General features: G+C 36.9%; 1 protein-coding gene across 2 annotated transcripts in view; it reads right to left on the bottom strand.

Annotated features, from left to right (window-relative positions):
* The window catches only part of XPO4 (exportin 4), a 121,522-nt gene that overhangs the window by 81,209 nt on the left and 20,288 nt on the right, over positions 1 to 20,025 (bottom strand). Inside the window, exons 2-4 of one of the 2 annotated variants that reach the window (XM_046664990.1) lie at positions 11,465 to 11,570; positions 5,271 to 5,412; positions 1,313 to 1,451 (exon numbers count right to left, since the gene is read on the bottom strand). In XM_046664990.1, coding sequence (XP_046520946.1) covers positions 1,313 to 1,451; positions 5,271 to 5,412; positions 11,465 to 11,570 — 387 coding nt within the window. Of the gene's footprint in view, positions 1 to 1,312; positions 1,452 to 5,270; positions 5,413 to 5,521; positions 5,677 to 11,464; positions 11,571 to 20,025 lie in introns of those variants that run through there. The other variant, XM_046664991.1, reaches the window with a different exon arrangement.

The following is a 20,025-nucleotide window of genomic DNA, read 5'->3' as shown; positions in this document are numbered from 1 at the left end:
AGTGTACATTTTCGATGGCTATAGTAATGTATGTAAATTATTCCTCAATAAAGTTGATAAGGAAAAAAAGAAGAAACATCTGACCACCGATGAATTCCAAAGTAAAAAACAAAAAATACTCAGAGTGTGTATAGGAAGTTCCAAAGTCCTGATAACTTGATTCCATATTCCTTCAGCTGAGACCCTGGTACATCAGTCTGGGGTGTCCCAGCAAGAGTGGAGGGCAGATGGCTAGAGCAGGGAGGTAAGTGCACATCTGCCTACGGTCAGAGGTGAGGGAAGCAGAGATCCAAGACACTGTGGAAAGTATGGGACATTGTATGCAGCCCTCCTAAAGTGGACTACCACATCCTAACCTCAAACCAGCCAATAAAGTACACAAATTTTTTAAATTCCACCACTCACTGGGGGGCCACTGAAGATGTCAAGTAATTCGTACAGAGTTGTAAGGTGTACAGCCTCACAAAGATCTCTTTAAAATGATTAAAGAAACTGGGAAAGAGAAAAAACCACGCAAAATATTTAAAGATTTAATCGCCGAGAATCAGAAGAGCCAGGTATTACCAATCCCAATTCTGCACGAGTTAACTATCAGTCAGCTGATAAAAGTCAATAGTTCTAAGTTAGGATCACAGCTGGTCATTAACACCAACTCCACCTCCTCCTGCCTCTAACAGAGTGGCTACAAACAAGCAGTCACTCTAGGCACAACCAGCTCTCCAAAAGGAAACAGAAGACTGAAAGGGGAAGGAAAACAACAGCAACAGTCAGGCTCCCCTCCCTGGAGGAACTCAGTCAAGAACAACGGTTCTCAAATTTGTTCAGGCGACAGCAACACCTGGTAGTCACGACATACCAAGACCTACTAGTATAACAACATTTAATAACTTTTATGTTAGATATTTTATTCAAGCATTTCTATTATCACTAGTAGTTGTCAAAAGATTACTAAAAATTAGGGAAAATGTTCAATATACGGGAAATGGTTAAGAATATTATGGTATATTAGCTTATAATATTTTACACCATTAAATATGATTAGGAACACTGACGATTATGAACATTATGATGATTACGAACACTATGGCAACATGAAAAACAGAATCAAATGAAAAAGCAAAGTACACTGTATCTATAGTATGTACACATATAAAAAAGGACTAAAAGAAAACATAAATCAAAATTGCTTGATTTCTTAGACTGTGCATTTTTTCTTTTATGTAGATATCCATTACTGTTGCTATAATGGTACTTGTGTAGTACAAAATAAAAATTTTAAATATTTATAAACACAAAGAGTTAACACACTTACCACAGTGGGATTGCCACTACTTATCAACTGGCTGACTTCATGAAAAATGCTTTTGCAGTCAATTGATTTATCTAATGATCCTCGTTTTACAATTACTGCTACTGCTAACAGAATCTGTTCCCGAACATACTTTTGGAGGCTGTAAAACATAAAAACCATTGTGAAAACTTTTACATAAATCTAATATAAAAATACTCCAAAATTTCTCACTATGCCTGAAGCTACTAATAACACTGCTGACATCCGAGAGCAGTATAGCCTACTGGTTATGCACAGACTTCAAAGCCAAAAGACCTGGGTTCTAATCCGCGCTCCATTATTTTCTGGCCATGTAACCCTGGGCAACACAAGTAACACTCAGAGCCTCAGCTTTCTCATCTGGGAAATGGGGATAACAGTAACAGAGTTGTTACAAGGATTAAATGTTCTTAAAACCGTGCCTAGTGCATACTAAGCACTATAAAAGTGTCAGCTGCTTCAGGCAGCGTTCAATAGTCAGTCAGTTCACTAAGAGCCAGATTAAGATTCTACCAATTAAGAGAGAAATTCTGATCTAATATCCATATCCAACCAATAGTAAAATTCATTCCCTTTAATGTGAAAAGGTAACATGCTGGCTATCCAAGATACAACATTACAGAAACACATAAATTCTAAAAAAAACTTTTTAAATTTTCCTATCTAAGCAGCACCACTCCCAAGTGGAGGCATTCCACAAAGCCCATTAGACCACAATGGCATAGAGATTTAAGTGCCTTTTCACAACTGCCTCTTAAAGGTAAGGCTCAGAAAACATAACTCTGAACTTTATAATCTGGCCTCTAAAACGCCATAAGGATATGACAACCATGTGCCCTTGGGATAAAACCCAAATTCTTTAACATGGCTTATAAGCAGTGGGACCTATCCCAGCTCTCCTGGGACACTGCCAATTTACCTGTTGTCCAACATAATTATTAAACAGCGATTTCTTTTACTCTGAAAAGCGCCCCTGTTTGGACATAAATGATACGGTCACCCACTTCTAAGGCCCTTCATGGCCAGGTCCCTGCTCCCCTCTCTAATCTCACCCCTTCCATGTACACTCAAAAGTACAGACATACTGAACTTCTTTCAGTGCCCGGCACAATGCTCATGCAGTTCCAGGCCTCTGAACTATGCCCTCTTCTAAGCCTGTGATGCCACTTTCTCCAGAAAGCATTCCCGGACAGCTCCTCTACACATGGCCGGTCACTGCTAAGGAGGGCTCCCTCCACACCTCACATAACATAAAGCATCTGTTACTATGGCTTTAACCTGATCTCCCAGACTGGCTGCCAGGCTGAGCACACTATTGTAGTCCCACAGTAAAGTACACTGCTTGCCACATAACAGGCATTTATCAGACATGTATACAAACGAACAAACATACCTCCCTGAATCAAGACTGAAGTGACAAACATTCCTTTGAAACACACACACATGAAGCATTCATTAAGAAAATAAATGCAGAGAGATCCTATTATGCACAAGAATATGAGTCGACCAAAGGGAATCTGTGCACTTTTGGGGGGATAACAGTTTCAAACACACTAACTACTACTAGGAAATACACACAAAGCTGAATACTACTACTAGAAATGTAAGTAAAGCTAGTTTTAAGTATCTCTATTGGCAAGAATTATAAATTACTAAGAAAATAAATAATAATAGCTAACATTGAGTGCCTATGATATGCAAGACTTTACATAAAATAACTTCACAAAAATTAATACATTCCATCCTCACAAAAATCTTTTGAGTAAGTACTCAACCACTATGCTAAACTGCCTCTTCAAAAAGTGTACCCTGCCTTTCACCTTATGCAAATTTTATCTCAATTAGGAGGAAAACAGAAAAAAGAAAGAATTCTGTGAACGCAATGGAAGCACACAACATTACGTATGTACTATTCTATACTCCATAACCCGTAGCATTCCACCTACGCAGTATACCAAAAAGTTTTAACTTGACTCTAATCTATACTGTAGGACACGCTACAAGATAAAAATGTCTGTCGTGAAAGACAAAAAAGGGGAGAATTACTCTAGATTAAAAGAGACTAAAGAGACATGACAAGTAAATACAATGTGTAATCTATGGTTAAATCCTGGATCAAAAAAATAACCTATAAAGGAGGAAAAGGATATAAATAACATTATTCAGACAACTTGGGAAATGAGAACATGGAATCAGAATTATATTAGATAATATAAATGCCAATCATAAATACCAAGGGGATTGAGATTATGCTCTTAGGAGAGACATGCTGAAGTACTTAAGGATGAAGTGTCATGATTTCTATGGCACACTTCAGCTGGTTCAGGGGAAAATACATGCATATATATATATATATATGAGAAATCAAATACGACAAAATGTTAACTGAGCCTCTACTAGGGAAAGGATATGTGTGTGTTCACTGTACTATTCTTTCAACTTTGCTGAAAGTTTTTTACTTTTTTCAAAACAAGAGTTTGGGAGAAAATACATAAGTGAAATATTTCGATGTGGAACCCACAATCAACTCTAAAATAGCTTCTGAACTAAAAAAAATTATTCCAGGGTGAGATTATTTTGGATAATATAAGAGATCACACATGCACACAATTAAAATCTGTCACATATTTAAGTCTACCAAAGCTCTCCCGATTTTCAGTGGTCCCCATTTTGGGGGGTTGGGGGGGGGAAACTGTGATAAATGAGCAGCTCTAGGGCAAGCCAGTATCACACCCAAAAGGCCTCATCAAATACCAAATTGAAATTTAAATAAAGAAAACCAGCATGAAGGAGAAGAGAAAGGTGTGAGACTGGGCAGGTTTTCCTTATTCTGTTAAAACCGGAAAAAATAAGCCATACGCTCCCCGTATATGCAGTCATCTAGAGGACACACTATCCCTTAAACCTGTAATGCTAATAGGTTTAAGCAAACCATGGTTTCTTCCTCTCGTGCATTTTTCTACATGTAAAGCAGTTAGCAATTAACTGAGTGCTAAAGTCACACCAGTAATTATTATTAAACATTATGAACTCAGAGACTGCTAAGTGAAGAGTCAGTAGGAACAAAGGGCTGACAGTATGCTCTAAATTATTTTTAAAGTGTTGTGCATGTTGATTGCCATTAATCAATATTCCTAATTACCAGCATTTCTGATTGCATAATAAACACTTTCTTCACTGAACTGGAAATGAACATCTACGCAAAAAGTACTGAATTGCAACAAGAGCACACATACAATGTACTTCTTCTTCTTCAAAGAAGACTTGGTGTTTGGGGGGCTTTAAATTGTAAATGAATTTCTCTCAAAACTTGTGTGGCTGATAATTTCCCTCATTTAAAAAAAAAAAATCATACAAGCAATAAATGCACACAATCTCATAAAACGTTCAAACAATATACTGTGTATAATATAAAAAGAAAATTCATTCACTCCATGCCTCAAACCGAATCCCTTCTCCAAAGGAAACTGTCAAAGAATTTGGTGCTTTTTCTTTTGCAGCCTTTTTACTACACATTTCTATGTAATACCTGGTTTGTTAATAGTACCTGATTTCCCCCCACCCTGTCTCGGGATATTCACTTGTGTCTTATCATACTTACCTAGCACCAAAAGAAGAACAAGTATAAAGGATTTTTCACTGAGTCCAAGATCAACTTTTATTTATAACCCAAATCTTCAGAACTTAACAACAACAAAACTTAACATCCAGCACGATCTTTTCAAAGAAACAAAACCTAGTATTATAAGCTTAAATAAAAAGTATTATTTAAGTACCAAAACAACCTACAATCGTGTGTATGAATCTTGAAAATATGACCCCACAGACCTTAACCATAAACATCTATCATTAAAAAATGAAGAAAAAACGCAAACAAAAAACGCTCAAAAAGGAGCAGCTCAGCAGAAGTATTTCAGCAGCCACTCCTCCAGGTACTTACTTAGGCCTCTGTAAGACATAGGTTAAAAGGAATGTTCTCAGGGACTCGATGCTACCTTTCTCCAAGAGAATCCACTCTCGGACAACTGCTTCCATTATGGCTGTGGCAGCTTGAAAGAGGACATAGTCCACTTTACTTGTTTCTGAGGAGAAAATTAGAAACTTTTTTAAACAGTAGCTCATCTTCCCTTGAACATTTTGCATTTATTAATTTTAAAACGGAACTTTTCAGACAAGGAATAAGATGGTTACCTGTTCTTTTTTTTATCCAGTGACCTTGCTCTAGCACCACAAAGAGGTTAGTTCCTCTCAGAAGACACCTCAGGCAGGTGGCAGCTAATCACCGATCACAATTTTCACAAACTTTCCTCACCTCTCTTCAACTGTTACTTCCAAAGCATGAAGAACTAAAAAATAACACAGCTTTAAAAAAATAAAAATAAAAATATAAAGCTATCAGAAAATTTCCTAAGAGATTCTCACCCTGTGCAAAATAGAACTTTGTATCTGCAAAATATCTTCATAAACTAGTCTTTGAACATTACTATTTGTGATGAGCCATGCTGTTAAAATATTTCAGTTTGTTAAGTAATTAAGCTTTCAGCAGTATGACTCATCTCCAATAGCAAGTTCAGAAATAAACACAATCACATCCAGGTTATTTTTCTCAAAATGTTAAAAAAATAAAAAAGAGTCACATTTACACAAGGTGAGAAGTTCTTGTAAATTTTCTGATTGCAATACTGATCAAACTGAGTAAAATCCCAAAGCTACACTTAGAAAGATCCAGCCTTAACTGGCAAGTTATAGTATCTGAACTAAAAACTGAATCAGGAGGGGGAAAGAATAGAAAATTAACATATCTAAGAAATACTTTATATTAATTTTCTATTTTTTCTTTTATTCACCAATACCACTACAATCAGTTTCCAAACAGCATTACCAAAAGGGAGAAACAGTCAAAACAAAGTCAAGAAAAAGCAGAAGTTTTCCAAAGCTCTAAAAATAACCATCATGCGAATCCATGAAAAGTCTGTGGTTAGACTCCAGATTATTTGCCAAGATCACTAGACATGAGTATCTGAAAGTTGTGAGAAATCAGCTCTAGGCATAGAATGGCACCTTCAAGAATTTATCAGAAGAGCATGAAGATATTGTCAAGCACATCATTTTCTTTCCTATTCAAGCTCAGGTCATTTAAAAATCTTACAAGTGATCTTCACACAATTAACTATAAAATTGTGTGAGAAAAAGGCATACCCTACATAAATTTCTTTCACACTAGATTACTACATAGGAATTTTGAACATACCAAAGCTAGTAAGAGGAACCAATTTGGACCTTTATTTTTTTAAAGTCTCATTATTCCATGCTATCTTAACATGAATTCTAATTAAGATGATAAGCAGAACTCACAAAAATTTAGAAATCTTAAAATATAATCAATAATTGAAGCGACAGCTTCCAAAAATGTAAACCTATTATAAAAAGATGTGCTCAAAGTTCTAGAAGAAAAAAAATAAGTGAATTTATTCAAAGAGGATTTGAAACAGAAACCAGCTATATCTACTCAGATCACTTGATGAGAAACATGATACGCTCCATAAAGGTAATTCAAATAATCTCTGATTATAAACCTCATCTTGAAAGAAAATGATGGTTGTGTGCCTATCTTCATTTTCTATTGCAATGGTAAAAATTTTAAGGACAAGAAACCTGAAATCCTTAACCATGGATTTTAACAAGGAAGCAAAATCTTAAGGACTCAACAGAATTTTAGAAACAGAACTCCAAAGATCATCTAGTTCAATTCCTGCATTTTACAGTCGAAGAAACTGATGCACCAAGAGATTAAGAGAGGAAATTCAAGATCACATGGCTGGCAAATGTTCCTTGAGCAATACTAATCCACCCCTAAATGCATATGCCAATGAAGATAAGACCAAACAAGCCCCTTCTGCTTTTCATGAGCAGTGAAACATGCGTTTTTCTAATTATTTGTGCTTACATCCTAGGCTTTTTTTCAGGGTGGGGGGAAGCGCCGTAATTACAGAAGGTGAGTGACATTCAAAAGATTTCCAGGGGCCGGCTCCACGGCCGAGTGGTTAAGTTCGCGCGTTCTGCTGCGGCGGCCCAGGGTTCGGATCCTGGGCGCGGACATGGCACCCCTCGTCAGGCCACGTTGAGGCGGCATCCCACATCTCACAACTGGAAGGACCTGCAACTAAGATATACAACTGTGTACAGGGGCGCTTTGGGGAGATAAAGCAGGAAAAAAAAAAAAGAAAAGAAAGATTGGCAACAGTTGTTAGCCCAGGTGCCAATCCTTAAAAAAAAAAAAAAAAAGGGAAGATTGGCAACAGTTGTTAGCCCAGGTACCAATCTTTAAAAAAAAAAAAAAGATTTCCAGGTAACTCTTTTTCGTAGATACCTCTGCTGTACGGTATTAAATGAAAACCTCTAAATTACTACTCCCATAAGAACGGAGGAATCTGAAAAAAAAGAAACCCAAATTCCAAATTTGAAAGATGGAATTTTCCTAACCTAATAAACTACACTTTCTCATAAAAACTGTTATTAGCCTTCATACACTGCACTTATATATAAATGTGCAAAAAATGCTAGGAGGAACTGTAGACGCCTACCAGCAGAAGATGAGTTATGACTTCACATGGACACAGGAGCCTTACTCTTGCCCTGTGCTGTAAAGATACTTGAAATTGCAAGGTCTTCACGAAAAACTTACAATTCATCTAGAATTTCTAATACTTTTAGGATGATCTTCCACTGACTGGGACACTGTCTACATGATAAATTATTTTAGGCTACTTTAGCAGGAAGCTTTCACTTCCTACCAAGGAAACTTTCTTTTATAAGAATTACTTAAATAAAATTCATTTGTATCTTAGCCATCTGAATGAAACCAGACACAGAGCCCTGAAGACAAAATTAAAGTGAAGTAAATAATAAAAGAGAAGCACTACATTCTGATCAAAAAATATTTTTTAAAGAAAAATAAAACCCTAGTAGTAGTCAAGCCCCAAAAGTTCAGCTACTACAATCACCTCCTTGGCCTTAAAGATTTCTGTCCAAAGCAGGCAATCTGAGTTCCAAAGGCTGACTAATGATGCCTAGGTACACCAATAAGTCTCAGGTCTCATTTTGTTTTGTTCCAGCTACTACTGAGATAAGAAATTAAAGAAATCCATTTCTCCCTGAGAGAAGGACAAAAGAATGCTAAAGTTAGCTCCAGAAATGTTGAACGAATCCCTGTTTGGGGATATTTCTTCATAAGAACAGAACTCAGGTTTTTTAAAGGAACATCTGACCCTACAAAACTAGTAAAATCCTAAGTGCCAAAGACTTCTGAGGTGAAGAAGTCTACAAGTGCTCTTCTGACAAAACGCACAAGCATGCAACATGCACACGCGCACATGTGCACACACAGAAAAGTGCAAAAAAATTAAAACTAGAATGAAAACAGAAGGATAAGAAGAGAAAGAAATGAGGAAAAATAAGAAACATAATAAAACTTAAGTTAGAAGTGGGAAGGAAGAATTTATGAGACCAGAAAAGGGAAGCATCAAAGAGAAAGTCTCCCCCTTATTAGAATATATTACCCAGACGTTCTATAAAAATGATATGTAATCCCTGAATAAGAACGTGAAAATTCTGAATTGCGATTGACTGCCACTTGTATGAGAAGTCTTCTTAGAGGAATTAACCCTTCTGTGCCGGTGGCAACCGAATAAGGAGTTAAAAGATTTTCTGTGAAGTTCAGGTGTAAACATTAATGTAACACAGGACTTTGCAGTACATTAATGATTATGCTTGTAATACACGCACTCGACCTTTTAAATAATTAATGTCTCAAAACCCAAAGTGATTTTAGAAGCACAGCTGGAACTACCAATACTATCCTTTAGAAATTTTTATCAGGAAAACAAAAGTATCCCAAAACAAGCTCAAATCATAACAAAGCAATAGCACTTCATAAAATATACAAACTCTAAAAAGGAAGAGTGGTATAAACAAATACACTCTAATAAAATACTTAGAACTTAGATCAACTGTTCCCCACTAGTACAGAATGACAACTGAATTACAGTAGAAAGTTAGATGAAACAAAGACGGAACCCTAATTCATGTAGGTAAGGCATACGCCACAAAAATCAGACTCAAATTATTTCAGGTTACTAGTTTAACACAACGGTTTTCTAAATCTATTAACACTGAGCAATTTCAAAGCAGTAAGGGTGAAGCAAGCGTCCCTTAAATTCTTAATACTAATGTTTAGTTTTGCTTCTTTTAACATTGAATTAAATATTCTCTACAGGCATAAATTTTCTTAGTGCCAGAAACCAATTCACCCAAGTATAAAATCTGACCATTCAAAAAAAAAAAAAATTCAAAACTGCCTCATTTAGAATTTAAAAGGTGGTTATTAAAACTGTTCCTGGGGGCTGGCCCGGTGGTGCAGTGGTTAAATTTGCACGTTCCACTTCAGCAACCTGGGGTTTGCCAGTTCGGATCCCCAGTGTGGACATGGCACCTCTTAGCAAGCCATGCTGTTACCACGTATACCACGTATAAAGTAGAGGAAGATGGGCAGGGATGTTAGCTCAGGGCCAGTCTTCCTCAGCAAAAAGAGGAGGATTGGCAGCAGATGTTAGCTCAGGGCTAATCATCCTCAAAAAAAAAAAAACCTGTTCCTGAATGAGACAGTCACCTTCACGACCACTGCTAGCTCCCTGCAAACAGAATAGACCATTTTTTAAGCTTATCATACTTTTAAAAAGCTATTTGATAGGGCCAGCCCCATGGCATAGTGGTTAAGTTCAGCATGTTCCAATTTGGCAGCCTGGGTTGGCAGGTTGGGATCCCAGGTGTGGACCTACACTGCTCATCAGCCACACTGTGGCAGTGACCCACATATAAAGTAGAGGAAGATGGCACAGATGTTAGCTCAGGGCTAATCTTCCTCAAGTAAAATTTTTAAAAAGCTATTTGGAATCAGGCAATGGGGGTCATGACATTTACCTTAGTGTTCACAAAGTGCTTCTATATGTTACTACACTTGCATCTCACAACTTAAGATAGCCAAGTCCATTAAGGAAAATGGCATCATTATTTCCATTTCACAGATGACAAAAGGCTCAGAGAGGTTAAGTGACTTCCTCAAGGGGCATCATGCATCAGGCACCACTGGCGACCGGATCTCCTAGTTCCTACATCAGTGCTCTTTCTACTCCAGTCTGACAACTCTCATCTCTAAGTCCTTACATATAAAGCATTTTTAACATGTAACTTTAATTTGCAGGTGGTTTTGATCTAGAAACCAGAGTACCAGTGGCTAACATAAGTCTTACTAAAAGCACAAGAATAAAAGGTCAGGTATTTTAATTCCTTATACTCAACTAACCAATTCTGTGGTCATGGATAACTCAGGCTTTCAGAGTCTTAAATATGGATTACAAAAAATGGCTCCAATTAAGAGAAACAGCCAACAATAATCAGATTATAAAACAACAATGACCAATGAAAATTTTCTATTATTGAAAAATATCGAAGAAACAGAAGACTCTCTCTCTATGCATATATATGTCTCAGAAAATGTCATCTTTGGACAAGAGTTACAACTTCTGTGATTATTTTTAAAGCAAAGAGATCATTTCTGTCCATGTGTCAGATATAAGGTACTCATTACACATTTTTTATAAGAGTAAACATCAAGATATACAGTGATAACCTACACAGAACTGATAATATTTGCTAAGTAAGCTGAGTACAAACTATATGGCAAAAAAACCTAAAAGAAAGAAATTGTGGAAATCTCCAAAAATATTCTTAATTTTAAAACACTGAGATAAGACATATTGTACATTTCCTATAATAAATTAAATCACACTTGAAAACAACTGAAAAATATTAGATTTTTTTTCCCTCACCATTACCAGCTTTCATATTATGGTCAATAATAGAATAAATTATTGAACACTCTATTTAGGGGGAAAACATCCAAAGTGAAAACAAAGTTTTTTGTCCAGCTTTACGGAATATCTTTAAAGACACTTCAGCAGAATGATTATTAATGGAAAATTATAACTGTACGAACCTGCTTATTTTAAAATCAATTTAAAATATTAGAAAAAGTAGATTTGACTATGCAAAAATACTTTTAAAGTGACTACTTACCCAAAATATGCTTGCAAACTGCAAATGGTGATTTTGATTTCCTAAATGATAAGAATATGTGCTCTGCATGCTGGCGTTGTTCATTATTGACCATGGAAGGTGGTGCCTTGAGAGTTAAAAAACAAAAACAGAGTACACTGGTTTAATAAGAAAGCTTGAACAATAGCAATCTTTTACCCACAACAAGAGAAAATACTTTCACTTCTGGGGGTAGGGCATAGGCAATGGGAAGACAAATTTTTGCGTAAATTTTTTTAGGAACTATAGCATAAAACTTTATAATAAATATTTATAATATAGTTTCAAGAAAAAAGAAGAAATTCTGGCAAGGTTTGGGTCAGAATACTTTAAAGTTGTCTACATTTTAGAAAGATTGATACTTATCTAATATTTTTTGTTTTTTGGGTTTTTTTTAAAGATTGGCACCTGAGCTCACATCTGTTGCTAATCTTCTTTTTTTTCCCCTTCTTCTCCCCAAAGCCCCCCCCCAGTACATAGTTGTATATTTTAGTTGTAGGTCCTTCTGGTTCTGCTATGTGGGACGACATCTCAACATGGCTTGATGAGCGGTGCTAGGTCCGCGCCCCAGGATCTGAACTGGCGCAACTCTGGACCATGGAAGCAGAGTGTGCAAACTTAATCACTCAGCCATGGGGCCAGCCCCTGTATTTTTTTTAACATAGCTAACTTATTGCCTTTTATTCCAACATATACCACTCTACTAACTTGACCAAATTCACATAATTTCTAAATTCTTCAGCACTGGTCAAACAGTCTAAAGTTACTAAAAACTGGTTTCTAAAGAAGTAGTCAGATAATTCTACCTCAAGTTTTCTAAAATCATCATTAAACCAGAAAAATTAGAGAACAGTAAAGTTTGAAATTTATGGAACTCCTATCTGAATAATAAACTAATCAGCCAGAAAAGCCAGACTTTTATCTTAACAAAAACAGCTTCTAAAGTCTATCCATGTTTTTAAATTCCATTTTGTTCTAACAATCTTTCATCTAAAGATAATACTCTTCTGAACCAGACCCACCTAAAACATACATTCCCAACATATGGTTTGGTTACATGTGACCTACTGAGACCTATCTTAAGAGAAGGGAAAGAGACTGCTTATGTAGCCAAGCAATCAAAATACAGAATTCTCAATTTGGGAGGAGAGAGTAAGGGTAGATAACAGAACAATAAGCCTTTGTTACTGTAATCAATATAAAGTAGAGAAATCATAAATTCAACTATATTCAAAGAATCTGGAAGATGAAAGATTTTGCAACCAAGTATATTAGATCAATATTCTTTACAAACTACATCAATTATACAACATTACTAACTCTAATTTCAGTTAAAACAGTTAAAAAATATGAACATCCAAGAGAAATGAACTAACTTTGACACTCCGGCCTAAAGAAATTCTTACAATGAGCACTGAAGCCAGCTCAGACTACTATTCCTAATGATATAGCACCCTCTACAGCTCTCTAGATAAAAAGGAAAACACTTCCATTAAAGAATTGTGTTAAATTCTTTAACACATTTTTAAAAATGGATTTATTAATAAAATACTGTGAACAGCTAACTATGCTAAATATAAATATTTTTGTCCTTTCATTTGCAAATTCTTCAATCCCACCACTTCATGCCCTAATTCAACAAGTTGAGTTTGTGTTTTTACAAGATACTTCACCACTAATACCTGCTGACTACAACCTGAGTACACAGCATATTAGTAAACACCACTACCACATCCTATACTGCGATGAAGACAAATCGACTATGGATTACCCAGAGAATTTCTGAATCATACACTCTTTCTCCAGGAATCACACATTCTTGAAAAGCACTACACATGCATAATTTTGCAAATTAACAAGCTAGTTATTCTACAAACCAAAACAGTTCCTAAAGCTGATGATCTTTGGATACCCTGATACTCGCACACTTAATAAAATCTAGATCAAAATATAATTTTAATATAACAAAAAACGATATTCCATTTAAAATATCAGATTTCATAAATAATAAATTATAATCTAAAAATTAGTTTATATTAATCACCTGGTTGAACATTATCATACAAACAATAAAATCATTAAGTCAATACATTAAATAGCAATATGGTATTCACTTTAGTTTCCCAAAACCAAAACTTTAAATTCTTTCTTCTTGAAAATGACTGGGCAATGGTTTCCCAATAGCAAATTATCTGCATCAGAAAGACCTCAGGAACTTTTTTGTAAAAAAACAGACTTCCCGCGCTGAAAGATTCAACAAGCTGGGAGTCAAAAACCAAAAATACGTATTTTTCCCTTAAAGTTCTCCAAGTAGCAATGACCTATAAAACCTTTACGTGTCAAACTCCTTCCTCTTCAGAAATCAGAACTCAGCTTTCAAAACCCTGCTTTAGCGCCCCCTTCATCAGCCTTTCCTGACCCTCCTCCTGTGGGCCTGAGCACAAATGGGGTCTCTATCCCACCTCACACGACGCACCACTTACCCAGCTTATCACAATGTAGTGTAAGGATTTATTTGCCCCTCTTTCCTTTTCTCTATTAGTTTGTTGTTGTTGTTGTTGTTGTTTGAGGAAGATTAGCCGTGAGCTAATAACATCTGCCGCCAATCCTCTTCTTTTTGCTGAGGAAGACTGGCCCTGAGCTAACATGCGTGCCCATCTTCCTCTACTTTATATGTGGGACACCTACCACAGCATGGTGTGCCAAGCAGTGCCATGTCCACACCCGGGATCCAAACCGGCAAACCCCTGGCCGCCGAAGCGGAACATGCAATCTTAACTGCTGCACCACTGGGCTTGCCCCTCTCTATTAGTTTTTGACACCAGGGGCTTTATTTTACTCATCTCTAAATTCCTAGGGCTTAGCACATATAAAAGAGAGAAGCAATAATAATAATATCAACAACTAACAGTTACTGAGTAACTCAGCATTGCAAGACATTATTTTCCATAGATAGATAGACAGATACAATCTCATTAATTCTAACAACCACCCTACGAGGTAGGTCTTATTATCCCCATTTTACAGATGAGGAAACTGAGGAATGGAGTTATGATCAAGGTCAAGTAGGAAGCAGAGGTGGAAACTGACCCTGGGGCCCTAACTCTTTAACAGAAACTACCCTTAGGTGGCTCCACATTATGTAAAACTCATCATGCTTAACGCTCAGGGGGGTAGAAAGGAAGCAAATCTCCCCTTAAAAGTCTTCCCCTAGGGGCCAGGCCAGTGGCACAGTGGTTGGGTTCACACATTGCACTTCGGTGACCCGGGGTTTGCCAGTTGAGATCCTGGGTGCGAACCTACACATCGCTTGTCAAGCCATGCTGTGGTGGGCATCCCACATAAAAAGTAGAGGAAGATGGGCACGGATGTTAGCTCAGGGCCAATTTTCCTCAAAAAAAAAGCACTTCCTCTAGACCCAGTATAGACATTAGTGTTTTATATAACCTGTGAAGTTTCAGTAAAGAAATAATAAAGAAGTCTTTTTGTATTGCCTGTTTATATTCTCTCATTGTCACTAATAATGAAAGCTTTAAAAGAGCTCACACTGCATAGAAGAATCAAATGAATCAGAGGAGCCAGAAGCAACAGGAGGTGGTAGGAGAGAACAGTGACGGTGAGAAAGGAACGAGCAGGAGACCAATTCCAGGTACTTCAGGAAAATAAAGGCAAGGATAGGGCAAGCTTGAAAGATGTTTTAAGCAGTCATACAAGCAGAAGACATGAGGCTCACAAATTCCTAACTCAGTATAGTGGTGTTTCTGGCCCCACCATTCACCACGCCACTGGCCTAACCCAGCCACCTTCAATTTACAAACATTCTCCAAGAAACAGCATTAGTGGCTCAGAGCCCAGAGAATCTAAAGTGGGAACTCTGGAGATTATTTACTGATGAATGGATTAAATGACATATTTAATGAGTTTTTAGTAGAGAGAGAGAGAGAGTGTGTGTGTGAGTATGAGTGTGTGTGTGTGTGTGTGAGAGAGAGAGAGAGATCAAGAGAACCAAAGTTCCTAAATAATTTCTATTCAAAAGTACTTACTGAGGGCTGACTATATGCCAAGCACCATGCCAGAAGCAAGGGATACAAAAGTGAGGAAAACAGTCCCTGCCCTTACAGAGTTCTGAATATATTAGAAAAAACAGTAATCAAATAGTCACACAAATAATTTTAACAGTCTATAATTTCTGCCTCTATTAACTGCATTCTGGCTTCTTCCCCCTTCATGCTACTAAACTTGTCCTCAAAAAGTCAGGAACCTGGGGCCAGCCCCATGGCTGAGTGGTTAAAGTTCTGCATGCTCCACTCTGGTGGCCCAGGTTCACAGGTCCGGATCCCAGGTGCAGACCTGCTCCACTCATCAGCCATGCTGTGGAGGCATCCCACATACAAAGTAGAGGAAGACTGGTATAGGTGTTAGCTCAGGACTTAAAAAAAAAGTCAGGAATCTCAATTGTCAAATCTTATGGAACCTTTAGATTCCTTCTCTCCCTAGGCAGCTATAATGATAACTTTTATTGCTGTTGTTAACAACAACAATAGCACCATTTATTTGCCATGCAGAGTGCTAAATACTTTACATTACATTCTCTCATTTAATCCTAGCAAAATCCCTGCAGTAGGAATTATTTCCTCTCTTTTACATACAGAGAAACCGAGATTCAGAGATTGTCACATGCCCAAGATCACAAAGTTAACAAGTATCACAACCAGAATTTGGCCTTAAGTCTGTGAGACATCAAAGCCCATGATTTGAAATTCTTTTAAGTATTATTGTTGAGGATACATAGTTGGGTAAACTACTCTCTCTCAGATAGTTACTAGAGAAATCTGAATACTAATATTTTTGGCTTACTATAAATATCATTATTTATAAGACCATGAAAAAACAAAAGTAAGGATATCAGAGTCAGATTGAAAAATCACGCACGACTTGTAGACAGGAAATAAGCTACAAAAATAGAAAAGAAAACTTGTTTTGAAGTCATGCCATAGAGCTCATATTAAGGATTTTCTTCGCTCTAATTCCTCACTCATCTTTTAGAGCATGGTTTAGTGTTCAACTTAAAAAATCAGAGATGTAGCACCCAAAAACCATGTATACAGTAGTCTTTGATTCATTCACTGAAGAGTTTAGATAAGATTTTGCTCAAGTTTCAGTTTTCCCTCTTTAATCATTCCTTAGACCTTTGGAACTTACCACTGCTCCTATCTAAATTTAAATCCATAACACAAAATGATACTTTGTTACTTTAAATTTATCATACTAATATTTCATAATATTCCATGAAGAGTAAATTCCAGACCCTGGATCTTTCCAGCTTAACAAATTTGAGAGATATTGCCCTTGTAATTTATCTCGTGATTCCCTAGCATATATCCCAAAGCTGTCCTTTCAAGTTTGTTTTCCTCCGAAACCTCTTACCTCATTTTGACATCCATCACTCCTTTCTCTCAGGAAATGACCTTATTTTTACTTTCTAAAAGTAAAAGCCTTCCTGTATGATGAGCTCCTTTATGTGTCTTCCTTTTCAAAATCTCTCTTCATCCCAGTGTTCTCTTCCTATCACCTTCCCCAATTTCTCACAAAATATTCCCTCCCTATAACTTTCTCTTCGATCTGAGTCCTCCTCCCCTCCCCTTCCCCCCCCACTTCCCTTGCCCTCAACTGAGCACCCCTCCCTCTCCTACACATACCTCATTTCCTTCCTCATCTCTTCTCACTCTCTATCTTATCTTAAAGTTACCCTTAGCAGTGGCTCCCTTCTTTCTGCTTACAAACAGGTCTATCCTATCTTAAAAATCCCTTTAAACATTCTTTCAGTTGCTTTAATTAAAAGAACAGGAGTTCAAATCAGAAAGACTTCGTTTCTAATCCCATCTCTGCAGTATAGTTGGGAAACCTTGGGCAAGGATACATCTCTGCACCTCAGGGTCCCCATCTAATGATGCTAATGAAAGCATGTCATAATTCATAAGAGAACTGCAGTTAAAAATGTATATACATAGGTCTCCCAAAATTAACCTACAATAATTAATACAATTCCAATTTTAATCTCAATAAGGTTCATCTCAGAAGAAGACAAGGTGATCCTAACATATGTAAGAGAAAGGCCAAAAAGAGTCAAATTAATTTGGAAAAAGGGACTTTGAGGGCATTATACTAAGTGAAATGAGTCAGACAGTGAAAAACAAATACTATGTGATCTCTCTTATATGTGGAAGCTAAAAACAAAAACGAGTTCCTCAGATACAAAGAACAGATTGGGGGGGGGAGGTGGTGACAAGCAAAGGTACAAAGGTCCAGTTATAAAATAAATAAGTCATGGGATGTAATGTACAGCATGGTAACTATGGTTAAAATGCTGTATTGCATATTTGAAAATTGCTGAGAGAGTAAATCTTGAAAAGTTCTCATCACAAGAAAAATTTTAACTATATATGGTGACAGATAACTAGACTTGTGATTATTTCACAATATATACAAATACAGAATCATGATGTTGTAAATCTGAAACTAATATAATGTTATATGTCAATTATATCTTAATAAATAAGTAAATTACACTTTAAGGTTAAAAAAAAACAAGGGCAGGCCCAGTCACATAGTAGTTAAGTTGGCACACTCCGCTTCAGCAGCCTGGGGTTCACAGGTTTGGATCCTGGGTGCGGACCTACACACCGCTCATCAAGCCATGGTATGGCAGCATCCCACATATAAAATAGAGGGAGACTGGCACAGATCTTACCTCAGGGCTAACCTTTCTCAAGCAACAAAAGAGGAAGAGTGGCAACAGATGTTAGCTCAGGGCGACACACACACACACAAAAAGATTTAAAAGTGAAAAGCAAAACTTTAAAAAACTATTAACAAAACATTAAGAAGAAAATATAGCAGAATATGTCAGAGTAGCATTTTTTAAACAATAAAGGCACAAATCCTTTTTTAAAATTAATAAATTCAAGTATATTAAAATTATAACCTTCTAAACTTAGCCATAAATGATAGACTAGTTACAGATTAGAAGCGAAAAACTGCATTGCATATAATTAACAAAGGATTAATATTCAGAACATAAAAACTCCCACAAAAGAGTAAGAAAAAGACAACTTATAGCAGAAACTGACAGCTACCTCCTCAATCTTCACCTTCCACTCCTTCCTTAGTAATAGAACACAAACGCGATGTACCCAGCCAAATGGCATCTCCCAGCCCCCCTTCTAGCCAAAAGCAGCCAAGGGATTCAGTTCTGGCCAATAAGAAACAAAGTTTGGGGTGGGGTTTCCTGAAGGGAGCCGATTCCGCTGGAAACCCATTTTTCTTATGTCCTTGGATCTTCTCTCCTGCTCCCTGGAAAAGGATATGATGGCAATAGTTCTACTGATCCTCTTGGACCATAAGAAGACTTAGAAAACGGAAGACACCAGCTAAGAAGAGCAAACAAAGCAGCAGCACCAGCAGCACGAGTCCCTGAACGATACTCTGGAGCCACTAGGCCACCTTTAGATTGCATAACTCCATACTTTATGTGAGAGAAAATAAACCTTTCTCTTTTTAAAGACACTGTTTTAGAGTTTTCTGTTATATGCTGCCAAATCCAATCCAAAAGAATACACAATGCAACAGAAAAATGGCCAATGAACAGCAGGCCAGATAATTCAGAGTAGAAAGCAAAAAATGGCTAACAAACATGAATGAAAGAAGTAAATGGCAGGACAGGCACAATACGTTATTTATGTGAAAGTTTTAAAACTCAGTAAGTATATATAGTGTATTAGTTACCTCTGTGGGCATAGTGTAAAACCATGGAAAGGAAGGATAAACAACTTTAAAATTGTGGTGATCTCTGTGGAGGAAGAAGCAGAGGCTGGAGAATGGGATCTCAAAGAGACCCAAAGCGGCTTCAATTATATCTGCCATGTATAATTTTTTTTAAAGATAAGTAAACTGGCCATATTAACATTTGCTAACCTAGGAGGTGGACACATGGGTATGATTATATGGTTCTAGGTACTTTTCCATTTATTTGAAACACTGCATTTTTTCAAATGAGTAAGCCTTCCATTCCTGATGGTACTGCTGACTAGATACTTTGAAAAACTCTTCTGCTAAAACCAAATAAAAACAGATAAAATATTTTAAATTTTCTAAAATGTATTGTTAAGCTTACAAGAAATTAAAGGCATCCTCAGAAGCTAAAAAGGAAGCAAAAGCAGCGATGCAAAGATGAAAGCAAGCACTCACGTATTTACCCTAGAGACACACGCAACCCCGAGGGACCTCGAGTCTCCATTCTGACAGCTACCCAAGGTATAACAGACAACAGATACAGCCGGGGCCCACCTAAGGTAGGGATCTCACAGGACATTCCCCACATAAAGCTGGGATCCTCAGTATAACGGTAAACCACTGTAAAAAAAAAAAAAAAAAAAGAAAGAAAGAAAGAAAAAGGAAGAAGGAGGGAGAAACTTTCCAGTTTGGATGTTAACAACAGATGAAAGAGGGAAAAATTACTTCAGACAACTGATAACCATGAGTAG

Source organism: Equus quagga, chromosome 6 (genome assembly GCF_021613505.1).
Source record: "Equus quagga isolate Etosha38 chromosome 6, UCLA_HA_Equagga_1.0, whole genome shotgun sequence".
NCBI classification, from domain to species: Eukaryota; Metazoa; Chordata; class Mammalia; order Perissodactyla; family Equidae; genus Equus; species Equus quagga.
Note: the sequence above shows the minus strand (reverse complement) of the source record. Positions and strands in the feature narration are given on the sequence as shown.